General features: G+C 49.8%; 2 protein-coding genes across 4 annotated transcripts in view; one reads left to right on the plus strand and one right to left on the minus strand.

Annotated features, from left to right (window-relative positions):
• The window catches only part of OAZ2 (ornithine decarboxylase antizyme 2), a 66323-nt gene extending 50670 nt beyond the window's left edge, over positions 1-15653 (plus strand). The window contains 5 exon segments of the mRNA XM_027553762.1: positions 11765-11840; positions 11842-11922; positions 13065-13240; positions 14095-14180; positions 14406-15653. Coding sequence (XP_027409563.1) covers positions 11765-11840; positions 11842-11922; positions 13065-13240; positions 14095-14180; positions 14406-14536 — 550 coding nt within the window. The 3' untranslated portion in view covers positions 14537-15653.
• Positions 15654-16997: 1344 nt separating this feature from the next.
• The window catches only part of ZNF609 (zinc finger protein 609), a 202433-nt gene continuing 195745 nt past the window's right edge, over positions 16998-23685 (minus strand). Inside the window, exons 7-10 of one of the 3 annotated variants that reach the window (XM_027553759.1) lie at positions 22521-22696; positions 22056-22137; positions 21557-21635; positions 16998-21254 (exon numbers count right to left, since the gene is read on the minus strand). In XM_027553759.1, coding sequence (XP_027409560.1) covers positions 21562-21635; positions 22056-22137; positions 22521-22696 — 332 coding nt within the window. In that variant the 3' untranslated portion in view covers positions 16998-21254; positions 21557-21561. Of the gene's footprint in view, positions 21255-21556; positions 21636-22055; positions 22273-22520; positions 22697-23685 lie in introns of all 3 variants that reach the window. The other 2 variants (XM_027553758.1, XM_027553757.1) reach the window with 2 other exon arrangements.

The following is a 23685-nucleotide window of genomic DNA, read 5'->3' on the forward strand; positions in this document are numbered from 1 at the left end:
GAGGAAGGCTTAATTAAGGAAAAGGTTGTGGTCAGAGAGTCTACATATTGGAAGTGGTGTGGTTCTGGGTGAAAAAGTTGAGGGTGTGAGGGCAGGAGTGGGCAGCTGCTGTGGACTGTGGGAAATAGCGCTGGAGACGAGGAGGTCAAGGAAATGAGAGGAGGATGTTGGAGAGGACATTCACAGCGATGTTGAGTTGTCCAAATATAACAAAATTGAGGGCAGAGAGGCAGTGAGCCAGGAACTAAATGAGGGGCATCGACCGACAAGTTGATTGATGATATCAACCAAAATGGTTATGTCCAGAGAGTGAAGCTTCCAAGGAACTGGGGTTTAGTAAGAAGGACAGGAAGTGCTGTAGGAGGGAGGGGTTTAAGAATGGCATTGGGGGTGAAAGAGAAACAGGCCTACCCTCTTCCTGACCCTGAGGTACACAAGACTGAGAAGAAAATAGCATTCCCCTGAGAGGGCTGCTAAAGAAGCAGGACAGAGCCAGGTTTCAGGTAAGGTGAAGAGGTGAAGGTAGCGTATCGTAAGGCAGGGGCTGGGAAATGTGATCTGGGGCAGAGAGAGGGGAGTGGATGTGAGGATGGGGTGATGATAGATGAATGCGATGGGGCTGGAATCTGTGATGATGGCTGCTGTAAATAGGGTTAGGGAAGGATGAGATACAGGGCTCTCTGGAACTTTGCGAGGATGGAAAATCTGCATGATCAGTGCTATAACAATGTGCCACATGTGGCTGTGAAGCACGAGAAATGTGGCTACTGGGACTGAGGAACTGAATTTTTAACTCTGTTTCATTTTAATTAAGTTTAAATAGCCATGTGTGGCTAATGGCTGACATATCTGACAGTACAGATTAGAGGAAGGTGGCTCCCTGTTTTTTATGAGTTTTTTACTTGCTGTTCAGGCAGACATCAAGGTGGTCACTCCTTCAAGCAGCAAGTTGTGACAGATCCCTTCTCATTCCTTCACAACGTGAAAACAAAGCACAGGATAGGCAACTCTGGGTCCAAATTCTAACTCCACTACTTACTAGCTTTGAATTAGAGCAGATAAATGAACTCGCCTGGATAGTTGGCAAAATCTCATTTCATGTGTAAAATGGGAGTGGGCAGCTGTTATAAAAATTAGCGCTTTAGTAGTATGATACTTGATGAATGGTGGCTATTATTGACATAGTGAGTTACTATCTGCTGGTTGGTCAAAAATAGTCCTTTAGGTCAAGGGGTTACTTATCCAGTGACGGGTTGGCAGAAGTAGACTACCCCAGCTCCTTTAGGGAGCAGGAGGATTGCCCGGGTCTCTGGGACGATGAGATGGGTAGGTCAGGGCTGGATTTAATTGTTCGGTTCTGTTGTGCACTAACAACATACCTGGCTTGAACGTAGAAAAGCAGGTAGGCATAATCATGGGGACGAGGTAGAGGATCTAAAATGAGCTGAGTATGGGACCCTGAGGGACTAGTTGTGCTTAATATCTAGTGATAATCTGGGCAGTTCTGGTTTACCACTTCAGTTTTTGCTGTAAAAACCTCAGTTCATCTTCCATCACTTCCATCCCTGAATTCCCATCATCTAAAAACCATAAGCATGTTTTTGTGAGGAAGAGTTATAGTGTCCTAAATGGCTCTAAGGTGGAACATTTGTGACTTGAGGCTACTGTCATCTGGGGGTCATAGTAACCTTTGATCTGGAGTGATTGTGATCACCCTTTCTTTGAAGACGTCTCTAATTCCCTAGTAACTTTCTCTGTGGCCTCCCTCAGACTGAGCACTTACCTCATATTATGATGGCCTGCCTATGTCCCTCTGATCAGATTGTGACATCCAAGGCAGAAACTTTGCCTAGTTGATCATTGAGTATTCTTGGACTCCAGCACATGCCAGGAACATAGAGTAAGTAGCTGCTCAGTAATTTATCAGTTGAATAAATGAATGAACAGGATTTGAGGTGATAGCTGCCCATTGTGATCTGAGATAATGTGACCGCTCTTGTTTGTAGTCTGGGTTGACAGAGTCAGAGTCAGAAGCTCTGATGACTACTGAAGTGTCTGTGATTGTGGCCCGCAGTCACTGTGATCTGAGGGTTCTGTGCACCGGTGACTGTAACCTGTTGGCACTGATCTGGGATAAGGTTCAGCAGGGACAGTGACTGTTAACTAGTAACCTTGCATGATTGTGATGCGAAGCTTTTCTAAACAAGTCAGCGTTGGTTCCTTCCACTACTGCTGTCAGGTGACTGCGATCCTGACCCACGGCCATTAAACTTCAGATGACCTCAGTCAATGTTAAGCTTTGACCGTTGCCCTTGAGACCTGTCTGTAAGGTGCGGAGATTCTTGATCTCAGGTGATAGCTGAGGTTATTGATCTGCGTATGAACTGAGATAACGGATTTGTGGGCTTGGGCTTAGTCTTATATGGCACTAATACATGTGTAGTACTCCTAGATTTACGATTTCGGTTAATAAAATATCCTCCTGGGGCCTACAAATGACACAGCCCAGCCCAGCCCCATGCAAAAAAGACCAGGACCAATGCTCGGGAAACGCCGCTTGAAACTCAACATTTCGCTCCGGGCTCTAGACCACCACCACCGCCACGACTCCGCCAGGTCCAGCACCAACCCCGCAAGCTGCTTTCCGTCTGGACGCTCCCCCCGGCTTGGCCCCCTCCGCTACCGGGTCCCGCCCCTACCGGCCCCTGGTGCGCCTGCGTGGAGGCGGGGCGGTGCTTTGCCCTTTGTTGTGGGCCCCAGTTTCCCAGGACACCGCGCGGCGCTGGGGTGGGGCTATGCAGATGAGGCACTCGGGGGCGGGGCGGTTGCGGCGGCGTCGGCGGCGGCCGGGGAGGGTCAGTTGGAGGCAGGCGCTCGCTGAGGCAGGAGGAGGGCTCTGGGCCCGCGGCCTGACAGGGACTTAGCCCGCAGAGATCGGCCCCGCGCGCGCGACCCCACACCCACCCACTCATCCACCTACCCACTCCCTGCGCCGCCTCCTCCCACCCTGAGCAGAGCCGCCGAGGATGATAAACACCCAGGACAGGTAACGGCCCGGTCCAGGCTCCCCGCCCCCATCCTCCCCTCGTCTGCTCCAGAGGGCCTCCTCCCCAACAACCCAGCCGGTTTTCGTCCCTTCTACAAGGCCCCAGCCGGCCCCCACTGGGTCCTTTCCCTACTTCAGCTACCCAGTCCGAGCCGCAGCCCCGCAACTGGGCCTTCTTCCGTCCTTCAGTCTCCCTCCCTCCAGCCCAGCCCATCCCCCTCATCGCGGCGTAAAGCCCCCACGGACCGGGACCCAATCTTTCAGTCCTGTCCATATTTGCCTTCAGCCCCGCCGAACGGCGGCCCATTTCCCAAATTGTTTCCATCTTCCCCTTTGAATCCCTTCCCTTATTTCAACTGCACCTTCCCACCAGATGCTGCTTTTATCGCTGCTCCTCCCCCCGCCCCCCTCCCCCTGGCCCCGGTCTGGCTCCGTCCGTCCTTCAGTTCTCAACTGGACCCATTATCCCCACCTGTCACCCTCACCACCCGTCCCCCCGCCAACCATCCCCCCCCCACCCCAGGCCTAATAGTCTTTACAGTGATGCTTGGCCCTCCCCTTGGTCCCTCACTCCAGCTTCATCTTTTCTCTCCCGTCCTCCTTAGACACCCCTTTCCCCAATTAGGCCCCTTTCCCCCTGTCTCACAACATCATCTTTTTTTATTTCTCACTTTGGGCTTGACTCCTGTCCGCCATCCTGTTCCCCTAATGCCGTTCCCCCTAACACTCTGCTAAACACTCCTACCCCTTAAACACTTTCTCTCATGACTGCTCTTAATCCTCCCATCCCAACTGAACCCCATTTCTAGAATATTAGATCACAGAACTCAGCCCATTCAGCTTCTGTTGAAGACCTGCCCTCTTTACCTGTACCTCCAGTACTTTCAAATTAGTCCTCATACTCTGTTCACTGGGCCTTTGCAAGTTTTCTCCCTCAAAACCTAACCCCAGCTTTCCCCCAGTCATTGTAGAGAAAGGCTGCACATCTTTCTGTCACTGAGCACCAGTAGTTTTCTAAAGTTGCTTCATATGTACCTCCCCCTGGGACACTCGGCAGAGTTCATTATTCAGTTTTCCTTTCTCTACTTCTCTTTTTCTCCAAAGCAGCCCTCGTCATGCATCTCTCCCTCCAGCATACCCCATATTTCTCCCCCAAACTCTTCTGTGAAATTGTTTCCTAATTCCCCATGATTTTTAACCCCAGCTGCTTATACATCAAGATGGCTTTTATATTTACAAACTGTGTTCTAATTCTCTTCCTCATTGTTTCCCAAGACTTGTTGCTGCCCCCTCCAGAAAGAGCTTGAAGCTCATTAGTTCCCCACACCAGGCCCTTTGTCTCCAGATTTGGCCTTCTGGCTTCTGCCTCTCTCTTGAGCCTCATTGTTTTGCAAGCGGACTCATTCCCTGCAGATCATCCTTAAGTTGTGCCATGGTCTGTCTAGAAATGGATTTTAGTTCCTCTTAAAAACGTAGCCCTCCCTATTGCTTTTCTTCACACAGAGCTCTTAACTACCACTCAAGGTTTCTCTCACACTTCAGTTCCCTTCTCACCAAAAGTGGTCTCTAACTTGGTATTTCCCATTCCTTTAGCAGCCCCATCCTTAAATATTCCATCTGAGTTTTCAGCTTTTTTCTTTTTTTTTTTGCATCTCGGTGTTTCTCAACCCTAGGTGTACATGTGAAAAATCAATCCCTTGGCCCCCACCCTTCAAAGAGCTTGTGTAATTAGCCTAGGGTGGGGCCTGGTATTAGCATATATTTGAAGCTCTCTAATGGGCACCCAGGGTTGAGAAACACTGCCTCCTGTCCCCTCCCCTGAGAAGACCCTTCCCATCATATTCCTTAAGTGGGTTCCTTTCTCCGAGGAAAAGGGTATTGTCATCTTCAGGGATTTCTTAGTCCTTCTCTCCCAGGAACTCTCCAGAACTATTCCAAGATTTCTCCAGAGATATGCAAGATATCTGCAGCAGCCTCTTAAATTCTACCTTGTTACTCAGTTCTCAGCCATTAGCCACTTTCTTCTAATTCTTAGACTCTTAACTAGCTCCCACATCCTTGTTCCCTACATCCAGAAAGAAAGTTCACTCATTTCCTGGTTTGTAATGGTCCTGTTTGATCCAGTACCCCGATCTCTCAAGCCCTCTTTACCTACAGCCCCATTCTGGTGCTGTTTCCCTTTTCCAAGACTCTCGATGTCCATCTTCCTCTGCAGTCCCTTATTTCGTTTTCTCTAAACCAGTCCTCTGGAGCTGAGGAGGTGGAGATGGATATGTACTTGGGTGGTGCTGGATGCAAAAGATGTTGCTTGTGGTAAGGAAGGCTGTGTGTGCTGAGGATAGAACCCAGGTATGAGAGGGCATGATGAAGTGCAGGGGCGGAGGGAAGCTAAGGAACCTGCCAGAAATCCCAGGGCTTTGTGAGATGGGTTTTTCTTTTCTAGTCTTAGGTTCTTGTCTCTGCAGTGGGATTTGGAAAGTGGTGGTGCGGTCTCAGCAGGCCTTCTCTAGAGTCCTCCAGACTGAACTGGTCTAGGTGCCAAGTCGTTTGCAGCCTGAGCCCTGAGAGTTGAGCACTTGGGACCAGTTTATAAGGGTCTTTGCCCACTGTGAGTTCCAGTCCTGGCTTTGCCAATGTGCTTACATGTTACAAAAAGAGAGGGTTGGGTTCATTTAACTTTGAAGATTTCTTCCAAACTCCTAAGTGGCAAAACAGGCTTGCTTGTCTCCAGAGAACCCTTGCTTAGTGTGTTGGTAATTTGAGGGGCTTGGCTGTGTGAGAGGCAGGTGGAGGGAGGAGCCAGCTGGCCTGCGAGGCCTGGGCAGGAGCAGGGCCTTGGATCAGGCTCCTCCACTTTGGCCTGGGGGTGGGGTGGTGTGTGCAGGGTGTCTGGTTTCTTTGAGTTATGGCAGTCCTGTTTCTATAGCATGTTTCTGAGCCTCCTCTGGCCTGCGCCTAACTTTCTAAAAGGAATCCTGGTAGAGCTCTAACTAAGGATTTGGATTAAGATCCGGATGTTCTTCCCAGTCAGTGTGTTGATGTTTTCTGTCCACAGAAGGGCGAGCAATGGTTGAGCGCCCATTGGGGGGGGGATGGGCTTTGGAGCTTCGCTGGCTTCAGTCAAATACTCAAGAGGTGGAGGCTTGGTTTCCTGGAAGAAACGGTCACAGAGGAGCCTGCAGTATGTTTTGAAAACAAGGCTCTTCCTTTCCAGTTTTGTTCTGATCAGTACCTCCAAAATATCACAATTCCTAATGGTGGGGGAGGGAAGAAGACACTAGTACAAGAACTTTTATTATGGTTTTTGAGCAACAGGTAATCCAGGTAAATCAAGCTTCATGGATCTTTCTCTCCCTGGATTGTGGGGGCAGGAAGTGTCTGTCTAGGGCTTGCTTAGTACCTTTCGACAGTACAGTGTGTGGAGAAGAGCTTGCCCTGGCTTCATAGCCTTATAATCAGTCTGTGTCTGATGGGCTTTGAGGAGAAGCTTTTGGTTCCACAGGTGGTTTTTCGGGGTGGTGGTGCAGCCAGGGTACAAGGGCACATCCTAGTGACTGAGCATCTTCACTGAATGGTTCCCTGAGTAATGGGATTTCTGTCTCTCCCACCAAGAATTTAGTTTTGATTATTCCTTATTTATTGGCACTGTGACTTGTTGGGTGTGGAGTGGTAGGGAGAGCAAGTTTTCCTTTGATGTGCCTTCAAGGTTATCCCCACAGAGAGAGAGAGACACACACTCCTAGCATAGTCAGGAATCCCCCCAAATTGGAGGTATGCTTTAGAAAGCTGTGTGGACTAATAATAGTAATTCCTCACATTGCCAAGAAATCCAAATTTAGCCTCAGAGCAACTCAGAAATATAAAAAATGGGGACTGAAGTATGCGGTAGAGGAATGTTATATATGTGTATTTCTAGAAAAAAAAAAGTAATTCATCCCTTTTTGAAACAGTACACAGTGTTGATTCAAGTTGATACCATGATTTAGAAGGCTATGAAGCCTAATTGAAATCTATAGACCAGAAATGGCCACGTAGGTTAGCAAGAATTTTGTTACTTGAAGTGAACAAAATAGGTTGTTTCTGGTTAGCAGCAGCAGAGTAAAATGCTTTGTATAAAATAAGCCTCAAGAAAATGCCCCAGGCCTTTGATAGTGTACAAACAATGAAGTAATTCTATCCTGGGAAGAGAGGCTGGAACTGGGTGATGAGCTTACTATACAAACTAAATTGATGTATCTGAAATGCAAAATTAAGATCCTGTTTGGAAGCATGGTCACCTAGCCATCTCCCCTCCTCGGGCAGCAGACGTAGTTTTGCCTGCCTTTGGCGGAAAGTCCAGCAGTATCAGCTGTGTAACGCGATAAGTAAATCTCAGAGACATAGATATTCTAACTGCCACCATAAGTGTGTTTCTTGTGGAAAATCAACCAGAACCCAGTGTTACTTTCAGTCTGTGATTCAGAGTGGTGATGTCATTTTCTTTATAATCGTGCTTAGCAAGTAGACTCCCTTTGGCACACATAACAGCCCTAGTGAGATGACTTATGCCTGGCATCTGACCAGGCCCCTTTCTCATATGGGAAAGGAATTGGCAGCTGGAAATCAGCTTCTGTGCTCACATTAGACTGAAGGTGGCCATTCTCCTCCCACCTTCCTTCCTATTTCTCTTTAACTCAGTGCGATGGCAACCCTGAATTGGTCTCTCTTTGCTGCATAGGGATTAGTCATCAGAGACCATCTCAGAGTAAAAGCAGCCTGTGTGAAGGGTAGTCAGGGCCCCCTAGAGAGAGAGTTCTGTGAGGCAGGGCTGAGACAGGAATGGGTCAGAAGAGGCTGAAAGAGGGGATTGAATGCAGAATGCTTGGGAATGTGGTTTTTTATGTCTTTTTGATTGATACCACAAAGTCTGTAGTACCAAGGCCATCTGACCCTCTATCAGGGAATGGAAATCAGAGAGGGTATAGACCTGATAAGCTTAGGTCACTGATTAAAGTGAAACATGATGGAAAGTATATCAAGGAGAATGTGAATTCAAGTATTTGTTGAATGTAGCTGAATAGAAACTAGCCATAGAATTACTTTTATATAAATCTCTACTCTGTGTAGCAGACTGTGCTCTCTTTGAGCAAACTAAATGGGAAAATCAAAACTGACATAACATCAACGGGAAGTGATTCTTTAGCAGGAAATCTTTTTATTTTCTGAAGAGATTTTAGGTTACTTCCTTTAAATAGTAAGCATCCTAGAGATTTAAAAATAGGATTTGAATTATAAAAAGTCAGTTTACTAGCAGCGTTCCCCAGGAATACATCTAGCATACGCTGCCTGTCTGTAGCTGGCGTATGAAATTATAACCTGCTGAGGACATTTTGGACAGCAGTTTCACAGAATGCTTTAAATTAGAGGCAGCAGGATGTGATAAGTCGGTAGCATTCATATGTATCCTGAGGAGTGTTTCCAAGGACATGTCTGATAACAACTGAGAAAATAAAAGCACCAACAGATTGGCTTGGCTCTAATCTCCCATCTCTCTTCCGAATTGACTTGAATACCTGACACCTTCATTTCCAGTGTGGTCTTTTTTTTCTTCTCCAAAAGCAGGACCAGCCCAGCTGGATGTTTGAGTTCCAGTCTGACACATTTGATTCTCCTTAATCAGTCTGATCTTTTCAGCCTCTAGACTGAGCTTCTTAAATCATCCTTCGGTGGTAGAGATTAAACCATGTCTGCCCCCAAGTGGAGTAAGCAGGATATGGGGAAGGAAAGGAGAAAGCTGGGCATTGGCGCCAGTAGAAACAAGACTAAACTGAATGTGAAACCTCACCTGATTTGGATCTGTGACAGGGAGACTTGGGTTTAAAAGCTACTTTCTTTTGTGCTTAAGTTCCTCCAGGATTCACATTCCTGTTAAGGTTGGTGGCATATTTTGCCACAATATTTTGAACCCTAAAGCTGATATGAGAAGGCCGTTGCTGGGCAATTTTATACCCCTTAATTATTTTAGCCACAACATATGTACCCATATCCTTTCCCTTTTCATGTCAGGTTGTTTTTTTTTTTTTTTTTTTTTTGAGAGAGAGAGCAGTTTGGCATTTACACAGCAAGTAACTAAAAACAGATCTAATATGATGGGCGATTAACGTAACAATTGTGAACTGCTAGCTACTAAGCTTATCCCAAACCCCAGCTGTTTCTTGTAGGGAACTGGAGCTGGATCTCAGGGTGGGGACCTGAAACACCCTTCCACCCCCAACTCGCACGCACACACACATACACAGTTGCTTTCTGTGCAGACTTTGTTGGGGAGGAAAGTTCCCAGAATCCTTGTGTGAATGGGAAAGTAAATGATTTGTTACCATGGAATAGACGTCTTGCATTTTATTTGAAGGAGGAGTGAGATCATGACATCAGCTCATAGATGTTATATGACTATGAGCTCATAGATGAGTGCTGGATGCGGGGCAGGCCCTAGGGTTTATTTCTAGGAAGACAGAGGGGCTTCTGGATCTAAAAAAGAGAAAACCCATCTTATTCTTTTCAGTGGGTTGGCCCCATCACTTCTGCTATTTGCAAGTGAAAATTGTTCAGAAAAAAGGTGGTGGTTGGAATGCAGGCCGAGGTTGAAAGTAGCTCTCCCATTTAGAGAGCACTGAGGGATAATTGTTCTGGAAGTGAGCTAGCACCAGAATTTTAGAACTGGTAGGGCCTTGGCGATCTGGTTATTTTGTGAACCCCTGCAGTTATCCTGATATACAAGTCTACATCTCAGCTATCTACCCTCAGTCCCTGGCTAGCCCTACTGACCGGAACAAGCGAGTCAGCTTTCTCCAGTGGCCCAGCCGACCTGGTGCTCCTGCAGGAACCTCCACTGAGGCCTGAAGGTGGTTCCCAGGGAATGGGGAGGGACCCATTGCATGAGGGGTGGGTGTGTGCCTTTGCTTGGGGAAACTCCCACCTTTGTTTTCTTTTCTTCTGGCCTGGACACTCTCTTTTTCTATCCCTTAACACACTGAAAGGTGAGGATTTTAACAACTTATTGTCCCTAGGAGAAAACAGGCCCTGATCTTGAAAACAGCACAGTCCTCTGTCATGCCCCTTCTGCTAGTAGCTGTTGGTTGAGGCCTCCTGAGGGAGATGAGGATGTCCTGAGGCTCTCCAGAGGAGGCACGAGGTGGTCATGTGGTTGATCCCCAAGTGTTGATGCTCCTCTGGGCCCACTTCATCTCCCAGCAAAATTTCCAAGTGTAATTTCAGGCCCCTGGCTGAAATCCTTGAGAGAACAGAGGAGCCGAGCTACAGCGGTGATGCTTTGGGTCTTCCTGGCTCAGCTGGAATGCCTATATAGGCCTCTTAGTACTGAGGGTCTCAGGGGACTGTGTCTGTGGTTATTGTTCCATGTTAGGTACGAGTTTTAGTTGTCACTCTGAGCCTAAGCAAAGAATCCAGATGACGCTGTGCCATCAAAAGCAAAGAATGGTGCCTCATTATTTTACAAAGGGTTTTCAGGGAACAAAGTCCATGGTTTATGGTATATGCTGATTTCTGTGGTTTAAAATATTCGCCCTATGGCTGATTCAAGCTACCAACACGCTGTCACTAAACACAACTTTGGTTGGGAAGAGATGTGCACAGTGGATGATCTGGCCCCAGCACCCCACTGCCGCACCCTCCCCTATATGTTACGGCTGCCTTCGGCCGCTATGCCAGGGCCAGGCCTGTTGCTGAGTCATGGTGTTACATGTACAGACAGTGTTCCTCTTTGCTTGCTTCACTTGCCCTTCGCCTGTGGAGTGAGCCATATCTCAGCCGAAAGAGCCAGTAAATTGGATTCAAAGGAGGCAGTTGAGTAGCTCTGGAGCTCTGTTGGGTCCACCTGAAAATCGTGGTAGCCAGGAAGGGCACATACCTGAAGGCGACGGGGCTTCTTTCGGAGCCATTCACCCTCTGAGGCCCAGCTGATGATTGGCTTCCTTACCCAGGTCCCAGCATGTATATAATTCCTCACAGCGACTCCCACGCTGGCAATATACATTCACTTGAGTGTCCCTTCTGACCACGCTGGTATTACCTGAACTGCCATGCATGCCGAGGTCAGATTCCAGCAAAGAAGGGCAACTCTGCTTTTGGTGGTACGCTGGGGACTAACTCAGATACCATAACAACTCTGTACTGTGGTGCATCTCCTCTCCAGGAGCCAGATCCCGGGATTTGATTCAGTTCTTAACCCTAGAGGGATTTGGGTGATTTCTTGTTTAGTTCCATTATTCAGGTTGGGGACGCCATCATTGGAGACGTGGCCTTGGGAGTTCCTCAGGGACAATGGTGCTAGCCCCTGTGACTTTCTACGCCCCATATGCCTCTCCACCCTGAGGCGATTGTGGAGGCTTTGTGATTCTGTCACACAGGTTGTTGAGACACTTGGGGTGAGGAGATGGGCTGCTGGGGGTCTGGGGCTCTCTGCCTAGCAGGCGAGCCAGCATCTGGTTCCTCCTAAGGGTCTGCCTGTGTCATGGAGATTTGTTTGATGTTTGACGGGGGCTCCTTTGGCCTGACCTCCTGTGCCTCTGTAGGACGGTGGGTTTGCCTTGAAGGAGGAGTTCTGAGAGCTGTAGCGGGAAGGACTGGGGCAGTTGCGGGAGAACCAGGGCAGGGGTGGGTGAATGCTGAGTTAAATCTTCAGGGCTTTGATTACTGTCTCACTGTCTTTATCTCTTGCAGTAGTATTTTGCCTTTGAGTAACTGTCCCCAGCTCCAGTGCTGCAGGCACATTGTTCCGGGGCCTCTGTGGTGCTCCTGATGCCCCTCACCCACTGTCGAAGATCCCCGGTGGGCGAGGGGGCGGCAGGGATCCTTCTCTCTCAGCTCTAATATATAAGGTAAGGGGACTGTGGGATGGAAGGCTTGGAGCAGTGTCCTCCTCAGACACTGCCGAGTGGCTGCTTAAGGGCAGCGATGGTTTTCTTTCGTCTTCTGAGTCTTAGGCCAGTAGTGGAACTGGGGAAGACTTTGAACTGAGGCTGCTGGGAAGCTTTTGGGGAGTACCAAGCGGACGCCCTGTCTTCTCAGCCTAGGTCAGCAAGTGCTGGCGCTGGGTCCTGAGTGAGGGGGCACAGCTAGGGGGAGGGGGGCTGGTGAGTGGAGGAATGCACATGCTGTTGCTAGTGCAGTTCTTCATTTCCTCCTGAGAAATGCCAAGAGCCAGGAGGGCTTTTCCCTTTGTCTATACCAAGGGTATGGGGTACCACATGTTGCAGGGTGGGGGGTGGTAATGAGAGGGTCACCCTGGCAGCTCAGGGCACAGCCCAGTAGCTGTTGAGAACCCTGGGAGTCTGTTCTGAGATTGGTCTGGGCTGGGACATTTGCTGTCTTTTAATCTGTGAGCCCAGAGGTTGGTTTAGCATCTCCCTGGGACTGGCATTGAGGGGTGGCAGGGCAGCTGAGTCCTGGGCTCTTGAGACAGTGGCAGGGGTGACAACATGGACTCTGCAGTCACCCAGAGCCAGCTTGGGTTGACCTGTGCCCCAGCTGAGCCTCAGGAACATCCTCATTTGTTTCTGATGATTCTGTTTCAGAGGGAAGGGAAATAACACAATATTGGGGGGACAAGTATGGCTTTCAGTTGGGGAGACCCCATTTGAATCTCAGCTCTGCCGTTTACTCACTGTGGAGTCTTGAGTCAGGTACTTAATTTTACTGGGCCCCTGGTGTCTTAGGTTTAAAGTGGGGATGCTGATGCCTACCTCAAGTGCTTGTTGTAGTGATGGAAAAATGGGAAAGTACCTTGTACAGTACTTGACAGTGGGCTCTTGGTAAATATCCCCTTCCAGTCATGCTGGCATTTAGCCACCCAGTGAGTGATCCTCCCTTTAGGCAGCATGTTGCTCTGATGTTCCAGTGTGCCCTGTCACATGCTACCCTGAGGTTGGCCCAGGAGGGCTCCAGCACCACCTAGGTTGGGGAGCCTTTGATGTGGCCAGAAGCAGTAGTGACCTGGTCCTCTGACCTGATCTCCTCCCAGGACGAGAAGCTCACTGTGACCCAGGACCTCCCTGTGAATGATGGAAAGCCTCACATCGTCCACTTCCAGTATGAGGTCACCGAGGTGAAGGTCTCTTCCTGGGATGCAGTCCTGTCCAGCCAGAGCCTGTTTGTAGAAATTCCAGATGGATTATTAGCTGATGGGAGCAAAGAAGGGTAAGGAGCAAGTGCTGGGCAAGGGCTGGAAGCCCGCTCCAGAGAAGGGCATGTGCTTCCTGGGGGCAGCAGATGGCCAGCCTTCTCCCCTAGCTCTCAGCTGCCCAAGTATGTACCATTTTTTTAAAGGTTAGTTTTAGCCAGTAAAATGGGCCTGTGATAATGAAATCAGATCATTACCACATTAACCAAATTCTAGTCATATAACGGTGTGGTTTAAACGGCCAGAAGCTCAAAGAAGCAGTGCAATTTCATTGGATTGGGCAAGGCCCTCCAAGCAGCAGTCCTGAGGATGGTGTTCTCGAGAGTGGCTCCAGCCTCTTGAAGTCCTTTTAGGTGGTGGTAGGGCCCAGAGTTCCTCTCTGCAGCAGGTGGTCACCATCAGACTTGGCAACTTTGGAGGGCCCTGAGAAACTGGGTTCTCTTCCTAGGCCCCATACTTTCTTGTAAATTGCATTAAGTTGGAGAAGGAAATGGCAACCCACTCCAGTGTTCTTGCCTGGAGAATCCCAGGGACGGGGGAGCCTGGTAGGCTGCAGTCTATGGGGTCGCACAGAGTCGGACACAACTGAAGTGACTTAGCAGTAGCAGTAGCAGTATTAACTTCAGATGAAGAACCTTTATTCCTGGAAGAGAGAATTCTGTAACAGTTTTCTTAAGTGATTGTGGTTTATTTATTTTTTTTTTTGAACTCAGGGCTCCTGAGGTCTTGAAATAGGAAGTTCTCCTTGAAGCTTCCCTATTTACAGTGCTGACTGTAAGCCTCAGAAAAGCCTTGGGAGCAGGGGGTATCGAGGGACGGGGTGAAGTCCACAGGTGGCAGTGGGCTTGAGTGGTTTCTTTGCTTCCTGCAGATTGTTAGCACTGCTAGAGTTTGCTGAAGAGAAGATGAAAGTGAACTACGTCTTCATCTGCTTCAGGAAGGGCCGGGAAGACAGAGGTGAGGGGCTGAGCAGCTTGAGACCAGGCTGAGGAGAGGAAAGGGGGGCTCCTACTGAGGGTGTGGCTCCCGAGTTTGACATATAAATCCTAGGAAATCATGGGATTGGTTGTGTCCAAATTTAGGAAAGGCCAGTGCATTTATTTCATCTTTGTTTTGGGTTTTCCCTTGATTTAGCCTAACTTTGTTTCTTATCAGAATCTTTTTTTACACCTCTTTCTGCAGCTCCACTCCTGAAGACCTTCAGCTTCTTGGGCTTTGAGATTGTGCGTCCAGGCCATCCCTGTGTCCCCTCTCGACCAGATGTGATGTTCATGGTTTACCCCCTGGACCAGAACTTGTCCGATGAGGACTAATGGTCAAAGAGGATGCTTTGCCCAAGAGCCACAGTGGGGGAAGCAGGGAAGTTAGGCAGCCCTGAGACAGAGGAGGGGGCTTCTTGCTGTCCAGGGAAGGACGCTGAGGGGCTCGGGGTGAGGGTTGCCTATTGTGTTCTCGGAGTTGACTTGTTGAAATTGTTTTCCATAAAGAACAGTATAAACATATTATTCACATGTAATCACCAATAGTAAATGAAGATGTTTATGAACTGGCATTAGAAGCTTTTTAAACTGCGCTGTGTGATGTGCTCTATCTAGCCTAGGGGAGGACATTGCCTAGAGGGGAGGGACTGTCTGCGTCCAGGGGCCAGGCCTGGAGGGCTGGGGACAGCACTGTCGGGCTCAGGTTACCCTGCTGTTGGGCTTTCTTTTTTGGTTTTTAAGACTTGTGTATTTTCTTTCCTTGCTTCCTGTCACCCAGGGGACTCTGGAGTATAGGCTTTTCAGCCCCTGGGCAGTGTCCTTCTATTGTTTTTTGACACTCCACCTGGGCTTCTCTCTGTGCATTTGTATCTGGCCTGGAGAAAGCAGGTCTGACCCCTCCTTTACAGCTTAGTGTTATTCTGGCATTTGGTTAAGCTGGCTTAATCTGTTTGTTATCAGTGCATTTAAAATAGGGGCATTGAAGTTACTCCTACCACCAGGGCTTTATTTTGGGGGTGCCTGGGTCTTAAAAAAACACTAGCCAAACTCCAATTCTCAGATTATGGCCAGGAGTTCTTGCTCTGGGCTGCAGGCCTAGGCCCCAAGGTGTCTCCTTCCTAGGGTCACAAACAGCAGAGAGGAAGAGGAATAGCGACTCAGGGCCTGGGGGTTGTGGGGGAACTTGCTGTTAGGGACTGGATATCTCTGCCTGGCTGAGTCTAGTGCTAACTGCCCCCACTCCCTAACAGGCTCTGAGTAGTGCCTGAAACCTGTTCTACGGGGCTGTCGTGGGACTGAGCGTGTGGAAGTGGCCTGCCCTTTTCTGTTTTCACTGAACAGCTCATTCTGAGGAGGAAGGAAGGGGGAGAGATCTAGATTGGGTGAGGGGGGCGGGGGTGTCAGGGAGGCAAGTGTGTTGTGTTAGTGTCAATAAACTGATTTAAAGTTGTGGTTGGTCTGTCCTTTACTCCTCAACCAGGGCCGGCTTCCTTCTACTGTTGTCTTTTGAGTCTAGAGCCCAGCAGGGCTGTGATACACACTTCTCAGGAAGAAAGCTGCCTTGCATCAGGACAAACGGCTGAGGTCTCTGGGGCCACATTACAACGCGAAGCAAGGGGTTGCTAGGAGTCTGGGACAGAATGCTGGAGCCCCCTTGAGACAGGTATGTACACAGAGCTTCATCCAGAATACAGGCTAGACATACCAGCACCCGACTTCTTTTTATCTAGAAGGCCAGGTCCTGAAACTGGGTTCTGGCTTTCACACACAGCTGCCTGACATTCCCGTTCCTGGGGGCGTCTGAAGGAAGCGGAACTCACCTTCCCTAGGAAGACAGTGCTCTCCTGGAGCCCAGGGCCCCAAGGCATGGCTGCCCTTCCCCTGTACCGCTGGCCTGCTGAGCCACCTCTCAGTGGCGCTGGAGGGGGACAGTCCTCCTCACCTGTGTGGCCTTAGTCTCTCAAGGCTTTACTAGTGTTTTTTTTCCTTTTGCTTGTTTTCCCAAAGGAAGTACTAGGCATGTTCTTCCACCTCCTACGACGTTAGAACTATTTACTTACTGTTGAACTGTCGCTGTCCTTATTTTCTTTCTGAGTCTTTGGTGCATTTTCACATTGTTCTGTGTGGAGCTTGTGTTTTCATACTGGACCAAGTCATTAACCTTGGACCCTATATAACATTTATGAAGAAAAGTGAGTTCAACACCTCCATCCCACGTGGTAGTAGTAGAGAAAGTCTGGGCCTAGGGATTTCCCTGGTGGTTCAGCGGTTAGGAATCTGCACTCCCACTGCCGGGGGGCATGGGTTTGATCTGTGGTCAGGGATCTGATCCCACATGCTGTGCAGTGCAGCCAAAAAAAAAGTCTGGGCCTAGAGATGAATTCAACTGAAATGTGAAGGACTTTGAAAATGTCTTCCACTGAGCAGATAATCCCTAGAAATAACAAAGTACAAGTCATTTGTAAAGTCATTACAAGTGTGGGAATCCATGTGACGGCTGACAACGGCAAAGCTAGCAGAGTGGGCAGGAAACACACCTGGGACTTTGCTGCCATCTGCTGGCAGATCCTCTCTAACAACCAGAGTCAGGCTGAATTGGAAACCCGGGCACTCAACTCAGGTTTATTTCTCTTTCAAAAATAAAAACACTTTTGCTAGGTGAGACCACTGGCAGGACCGAAATATGGTATCCAAATTCTGTACTCCAGTTAAAACAACTTAGAAGGTGAAGTATCTTGGGAGTGGGAGGGTGGAGCTGGAAGGGGAGATATGTGAAAGGCAAACTAAGTCTAAATTTAAGAACAGGGACATTAAAAACTTTATTCAATAAATACAACAAATAATTTAAAAATATACTTCAGTTCCAAAGCCAATTAAGAAAAGGAAGGAGAAAAGGAAAAAAGGGGAGGAGGAGGAGGAAATTAGAGGGAAGGGAGAAAGTTCAAGAGGTGGAACAATGGTTTGGTTGGGCTGCCTTTCTGAATGTACTGCCCTTTGAAATTCTGATCAAATGCTCTTGACCCATAAGCCCGTAGCCCTTGTTCTGATGCAGTCCACCGGCCAAGCATGATGCTCTGGGCTCTAGTCAGAGCAACTCTGGTGACAAGCATCTAGGGGAGTGTTCAGTTTCCCACTCATTCCTAAAAATCGTCTAACTCCCAGGCAGGTTTAAGTAGTGCAAACTCTTAGCTCCCAGCTGCATAGTTTCACAGCGAGTGTGAAAGCCACTCACTGGTGAGTGTCCAAAGCCACTTTGGTGAATGGGATCCATGGGGGCGGGACGGTTGGCGCGGGGCGACAGGAGAGGCCAGGGCCCAGGATAAAGCTCCTGGGAAAGCCCGCGGCCAGGCCAGGGAAGGGCTGCAGGGCATGTAGTCTGGACACTGGACTCAACAGCATGCCATCAGCCAGGGAAGGTGGAGCTGAGGGTGCGTATGGAGCAGGACCAGAAGATCGGGGAGCTGAGGGAGGGCGGAAGATGAGGAGGGGCGAGGCAGCTCAGCAGCAGACTCCGGGAGAAATAACCAGCAGCCCTCACAGATTTGTGATTGTCTCTTAAAAAGATTTATTTTCTCTTCTTGCCTGAATGTACAAAGGCAAAAAGAGTACAGTTTGTATATATATATATTTATATATATATATAAAAAACAAGGAACTTGGTAATGTACACTTTACAGAAGGGAAGAATCAGGAAGACTGAAATTAAATCCAACAGAGCAACGCCAATGGAACAAAAGCTATGAACAGCAACACTGCCCCTCCAGCCCGGGCCTCCAGCTCGCCCCAACCTGCTCCCAATGGGGGGCTGAGCACCAAGGCAAGCGGGTGGGCTGGGGCAGGAGGGGCTGGGGACGGGGCCTGGGAGGGGCTCGATCCCAGAAGGGGCCCATGGCAGAGGATCAGCAGAAAGCTTCCTGGGATGCCCTAATAATAAAACAAATAACGAAGGCCCAGAATTAGGGGCCAGCTAGCTGCCCAGTTGAATCTTGGGGGCATCGGAGTAGACACTTGAGATGGTGATAAGGTGTGTGGGATAACAAGTGGCCCATATACAATGACACTAGCCCTTCTGTAGCCTTTTCCTCCCACTCCCAAGACCAAGCCCTCCCACCCCCACCTTGGAGCCTGGAGAGAAGAGATTCAAGAAGCATCATTTCATTTCATGGGTGCCCTCTTAAGCCTTCTGCATGTGGTCCGTTGACCTTGAGATGTGTGGAGGGGGTGAGGTAAGAGAAGGAAACATACATGTATACATACATGTACAGGCAAGGAAAGGGGATGAAGGGAACTGGCACAACTTAAATGAGGAGGAAGCAGATTTGAGTCCTAAAGAGCAGGTCTCCAAGCCTTGGCTGTCCTACTTAGGCACGAGGCTGCCTCCCTCCAGCTTCTCTGTGGGGCTTGGATGAGCCGTGCCTGTCAAGAGAACTGGGCCAGGGATAGCTCAGACAGAGCCTTGGTCTGGTGACCTTGGCCCTTAGCAGCAAACTCATCCAGCCTTTGCTGGGGTGAAGTGGGGTGGGGATCCTTGAGAGTCTCATCCCTATGACTGGGTTGCCAGTGCCATGGGTTCCCCACCTGTGGTCCTCCTCCCCAGGGGGAGAGGCTAGAGGTGGACAGCAAGCCCTTCACTCAGTGCTCCTCAAGGCTCTGTTTCACCCGTCACTGCTGCTGCTTCATGTTACTTCAGGGAGGGACGACGGGCCTGGCAAGGGTCAGGGACCAGGAGGATCAGGAAATGGGCAGTGCTGTTCTGCCACTGATGCTCTCACCTGCTCTTCTGGGCAGTTCAGCTCCTGCTTTTCAGGATGTAAGGATCAAAAAGCCAAATGTTTTTTAAGGGGGAGAAAAAGAGAAAAAAAGCTGTTCCCTTCTGCAGAACCCAAGGCTGCCCTGCTAATACAGAAGTTCCTCTTCTCTGTTACAGAACAAAGTGGAAAGGGCAGGAATCCCGGGCTATGCCTGCCCAACGGAAAAGAAAATTACTCCAAACGGTTTCTTCACAATATGTACAGAGCACGCTGTAAGACAGCGCCACAGATACAAAACACACAACAATATTTAAAAACAAACAGGAACAGAGATGGGCCCATGACTCCACCCAACAGGAGCCGGGAGGGCATAAGCAGGCTGAAATTCAGAGCCATCTTTTGGGTGGGGACGACTCAGGTGAGGTGGGGTGAAGGTGTCCACACCGACGACTTCCATGGGTAAAAGGGAAGTCACTGCTCAGAGCACGGCCCGAAAGGACAGCGGGGGGCAGAAGGACTGGGGGGGACAGGGAGGCTGCTCAAGGGCCTACTAAGAGGTCTAAGTCAGCGGGGCTTGGGAGAGGGCTCAGAACTCAACTTGAACAAAAACAAGGACATGGGAACCTAGAGGAAAGGTCTATAGATCAGAGGGGCCCCTCTTGGGCAAAAGACCCTAAGCCTCTCTAGAATAGGGCTCCGGGGATCTTGGAAAGTAGCCTCTGCTGGGCGTTGTGCTTACTGTCTTCCATCTCCATGCCCCACACTGTCAGAGCCAAGTCCCTGCTCTTAAATGGTCATTTTTGGCACTCTGGTCACAAAGACTCGTCTCTAACCTAGGTTGGTGTCTGTAAGTCTTCATCTCTCAATCCAGAGGGTCAAGGGAAGACAGGAGAGGAGGACAAAGGGATGATATCTCAAAAACAAAGTAAGAGCTAAAGCTCCCCACACCTTGGGGAAGAAGCGACTGTAGTAAAGCTACCAGATCATTGTCACTTTCCCAGGACAAACAGCATAAAGCCTGGACTGGACTGCATCTCTAAGGAGAGCAGAGAACTGCCTCTGCCTCAGAGCACAGCTCCACTGACTACACCCGGTGGCTCTGAGGAGTAATGGCTTGCATGTGTTGTCCTAGGGTCTAAGGGACAGACGGACACCCTCCAAGGTGCAGTGTTCCCTAAAACAAAAACGTGTGTTACAAAGAAACACGGCTCATATTGGCACACGTGGGGCTACAGGCTGAGCTATAGGAAGTCGTGTGGTTGTGTACAGAGAAACTGGGCTGGACAGAATTGGACCCCTTGATGAGGCCGACACTTGGATAGCTGCTTGGACAGGACATCTCTCAGAGGGCTAGGCGGTCCCAGGGCCTGCCTCCTGGCAGACTCCAAAGCTCCCCATGCTGGGGGAATACGATTTTACCTGCCTGAGTCTTAAAAGCCAAGCAGTAGAAAAGAAGAAGAGAGATGAGATGCCCCTGGGAAAGGCACCAAGGGGTCGGGAGGGAGATGAGGAAAGGGCAAGGGGGAGGCTAAGCAGCAGCAGGACTTGGTGGGATGCAGCGTCTTGTTCACAGACTCCGTTCATGCTCCAGCTCTCGCCTGGAATCCCCGGGGACCCCGGCGCTGGCCTTGGGACTCCGGCCCTCTGCCTGACAGGCAGCCCAAGGCCACGGTGGGCAGATGCCTTGGTCTCCCTTTCCAGGCTGGGCTCTGAGCGTTTACATGTGCTCATGTGAGAGGGGAGAAGTCTTCACGTTTGAAGACCTTGTTTTCACAACTGCAGAGAAAACAGCCCCGAATTTCTTTCCTGAGATTCTAATTCCTCCACGTGCTGCCAGTTCCCAGGGCCCAAACCACTGGGGAGATGCAGGGTCTGGTGATGGTGGTAATGATGGTGAGGGGTATGGCTGCTGTGCTGTCTTCAGACCTTGCCCAGTGCTGGGGGGCCCTCCCTGGGGGGTGGTGCTGCTCCGGCGGCTTACCGGGGCTTGGGGAACGGAGCAGTGGCTTCTCTGGGCTGAGGCCATGTTCCCCTGGTCGCTCCCCGTGCCTTCATCTCCACAGAGGCCACGACAGTCACGGCCGTGGCCAAGAGAATAAATATTTTTGCTAAGTACCAGCTCTCCAGCTCCTGAGGAAGAGGGAGGGTCGGGGAGTCCGGGGGTCTGCCTTCAGTCATGGTGGGAACGGCAAACAGGATGATCAACACCATTTAACTGATGTCTAAACGGCACCTCCAGCACCTCCTTGGGTAAGCCAGTCCGGGCCCGTGAGGCTGACTTTATCCGGGCACTTGGTGTTCTGCAAGGGAAACATGGACAGAGAACCGGGTGCTCAACCGGCTGGTAAGAGCACCACAAGGTGGCGCTCCAAGAAAATGAGCTGCAGGGGAGGCCGGTCCTGGTCCCTATGGGAGGCGCGTGGCCACAGCCCCTCTCCGAGGCTCCCAGGAAACTTAAACAAGAGGCTTGGCCTGGGCTGCTCCATTTCCAGACCGCAGCCCAGAGATGGCCTTCACTGAGGCTCCACAGGGATTCTGTGATCCAGGTATCAACTATCCCTGCTCTCTCTGTGTTGTCTCTCTGAGTTAAAAAGTTACTCACCATTCTCACCTCCGGGGGGGTGGGTAGAGTGAAGGAGTCGAGCCTTGCTGGCTGGCAACAATGGCTGTAGAAGAAAGCCCTGAGTGAGGAGGAGGACAGGTTAGTGCAGTACTTGCTCTCTCTGCCAGCTGGGAGGAGTTTCTTCAATGCCTAGCTCCACTGAGTTTTTGGGTGCTGACAGAAGAAAATCTGATACTTGGCCAGATATAGCAGCTGGGGATAGACAGTCAGGCTCTGTTTTTCAGTTGCTTGTTACTCTTTGGCTGTGGGAACACCTGCTGCTTATTCTTCTGAATATCAAAGTCAATTTTCTGGAGGAGTTTGAGAATCCCTGAGCTCCAAGGGAGGAAGTAAATGTTATGATTATACTGATTGTCTGCAGGAGGCTAGGATTCTGGACAGATTGGAGGCTCAAGGGTAAGAAAAGGAGGAGGGGCTTCTTGCCAGGGCCCCCTGCTATGGCAATGCTACTGGATGGCAGTGGGGAGACGAGGCTTACCTGCTGCATAGGGTAAGTTGTACTGTGCTGGGAGCAGTGAGTACCCCAGGTGGTGGTGGTGATGGTGCGTGGACATCAGGCGCTGAGAAGGGGAGGTGCGGGGCCGGTCAACACTCCTTTCACCCCCGCCTGCTCCCCCGACGCTGCTACAGCTGCCACCACCCCCAACCACCCCACAGCCTCCCCGATCTCTCTCCTGAGAAGTTTTATCACTTATCTGGAAAGGAAAGCAGACACAAAAGCTCTACTGTGAGGCACACACATGAAAGCAAGATGCCCCGAGCCCACACTTTGACTCCTTAGAGATGCAGGACACCCAAGAATCAAGGAGGTGCCTGGGGGAGCTCAGGTCAGGTCGGCCACACCACACTGTTGTTGGGACTCGAGCCAGCCCACCTTCTCCCAGACCCTGGCTCTACCCTTCCTGGTCTCTGACAATGGCCAGTGTCTCTGCGCGTCCCTTACCGTGGGAGACTTGCTCTTGTAGTGACTGGCATGCTGCTGCAAGATGTCCAGGGCTTTGGACTCTGAGCTGGATTTACAACTGACGCTGGGGCTGGCTCGAGCCTTGTCAGCATCTTCACCCCCCGAGACCTTGCTGCCATATGGGGAGAAAGAATAGCTGGAAGGCAGGTAGGAACCTGGGAGAGAGAAATAAAGCAGTCAGAGAGGTGGGAGAGGCAGGAGAGACTCCGCTTGAGCGAGCCTGGCAAGGCTCAGGCTGAGGGATGCTCCACCACAGTGTCCTCAGGCTGAGAGTGTGTCCTTCCTCTTCTGAGCTCTGGAGGCAGACAGCTAAGGGATATTAGGAACATGGCCCTCAGTTTCTGGGGAATCAACTTCCTTAGAGCTCAAGTCTCAGATTCATCTCCAAGAGGTGCTACAATCATAGGATTAGAAAGGTCACTGGATTTGAAGTCATGTCCTCGGGCTCAAATCTGACCTCTGAGACTTACCAGTTGGGTACCTCTGAACAAATGAACAAGTTCATTAGCTCAAATTAACCTTCTGAGGTTCAACTTCTTGACCATCAACATGAAGACACTAATACTGATTTCACAGGGTGACAGGATTAAATGAGATAATGTACATGAATCACATAGTCCAGTGCCTGGCCTAAAGCAAGTACTCATCAAATGGAACTACTGTTTTTATACAGGACTGGGGTAACAGGAGAAAGGCATACTGCAGGAAGAGACAATTTCCTATTTCTGTTTGAAAAGCTCACATGTCCTACTTAGAATCTGCCTTAAAACGTCAATATCAAGACTGTGAGCTGCTTTTCTACAGTGAGGTGGGAGCTCCAAAAAGTGAAAGAAGGGCTCTTCAGGCAACAGAGATCAGTGAGTAAAGGAAGCATTTTCTTCTGACTAGTTCAAAAACACTTAAACTCCTACTCTGTGCTGCCCTCCCCTCCTCTATACTTCATGGCAGTATAAGAGCTTATTTTTCCCAAACTGAACCTTTCCCTCACTGGACCTCCCCTCCCTGACTGCCTGCTAACTTTATGCTAAACATGATCTTGCAAATGAACACATGCATTCTCCTGATGTGAATTTCACTTTGTTCCATGTGTCTCTCCTGCTGCAGTTAAGTTGTGAGCTCCTTGAGGGGACTGGAGTAGTCTTCT

The sequence above is a fragment of the Bos indicus x Bos taurus genome, chromosome 10, assembly GCF_003369695.1.
Source record: "Bos indicus x Bos taurus breed Angus x Brahman F1 hybrid chromosome 10, Bos_hybrid_MaternalHap_v2.0, whole genome shotgun sequence".
NCBI classification, from domain to species: Eukaryota; Metazoa; Chordata; class Mammalia; order Artiodactyla; family Bovidae; genus Bos; species Bos indicus x Bos taurus.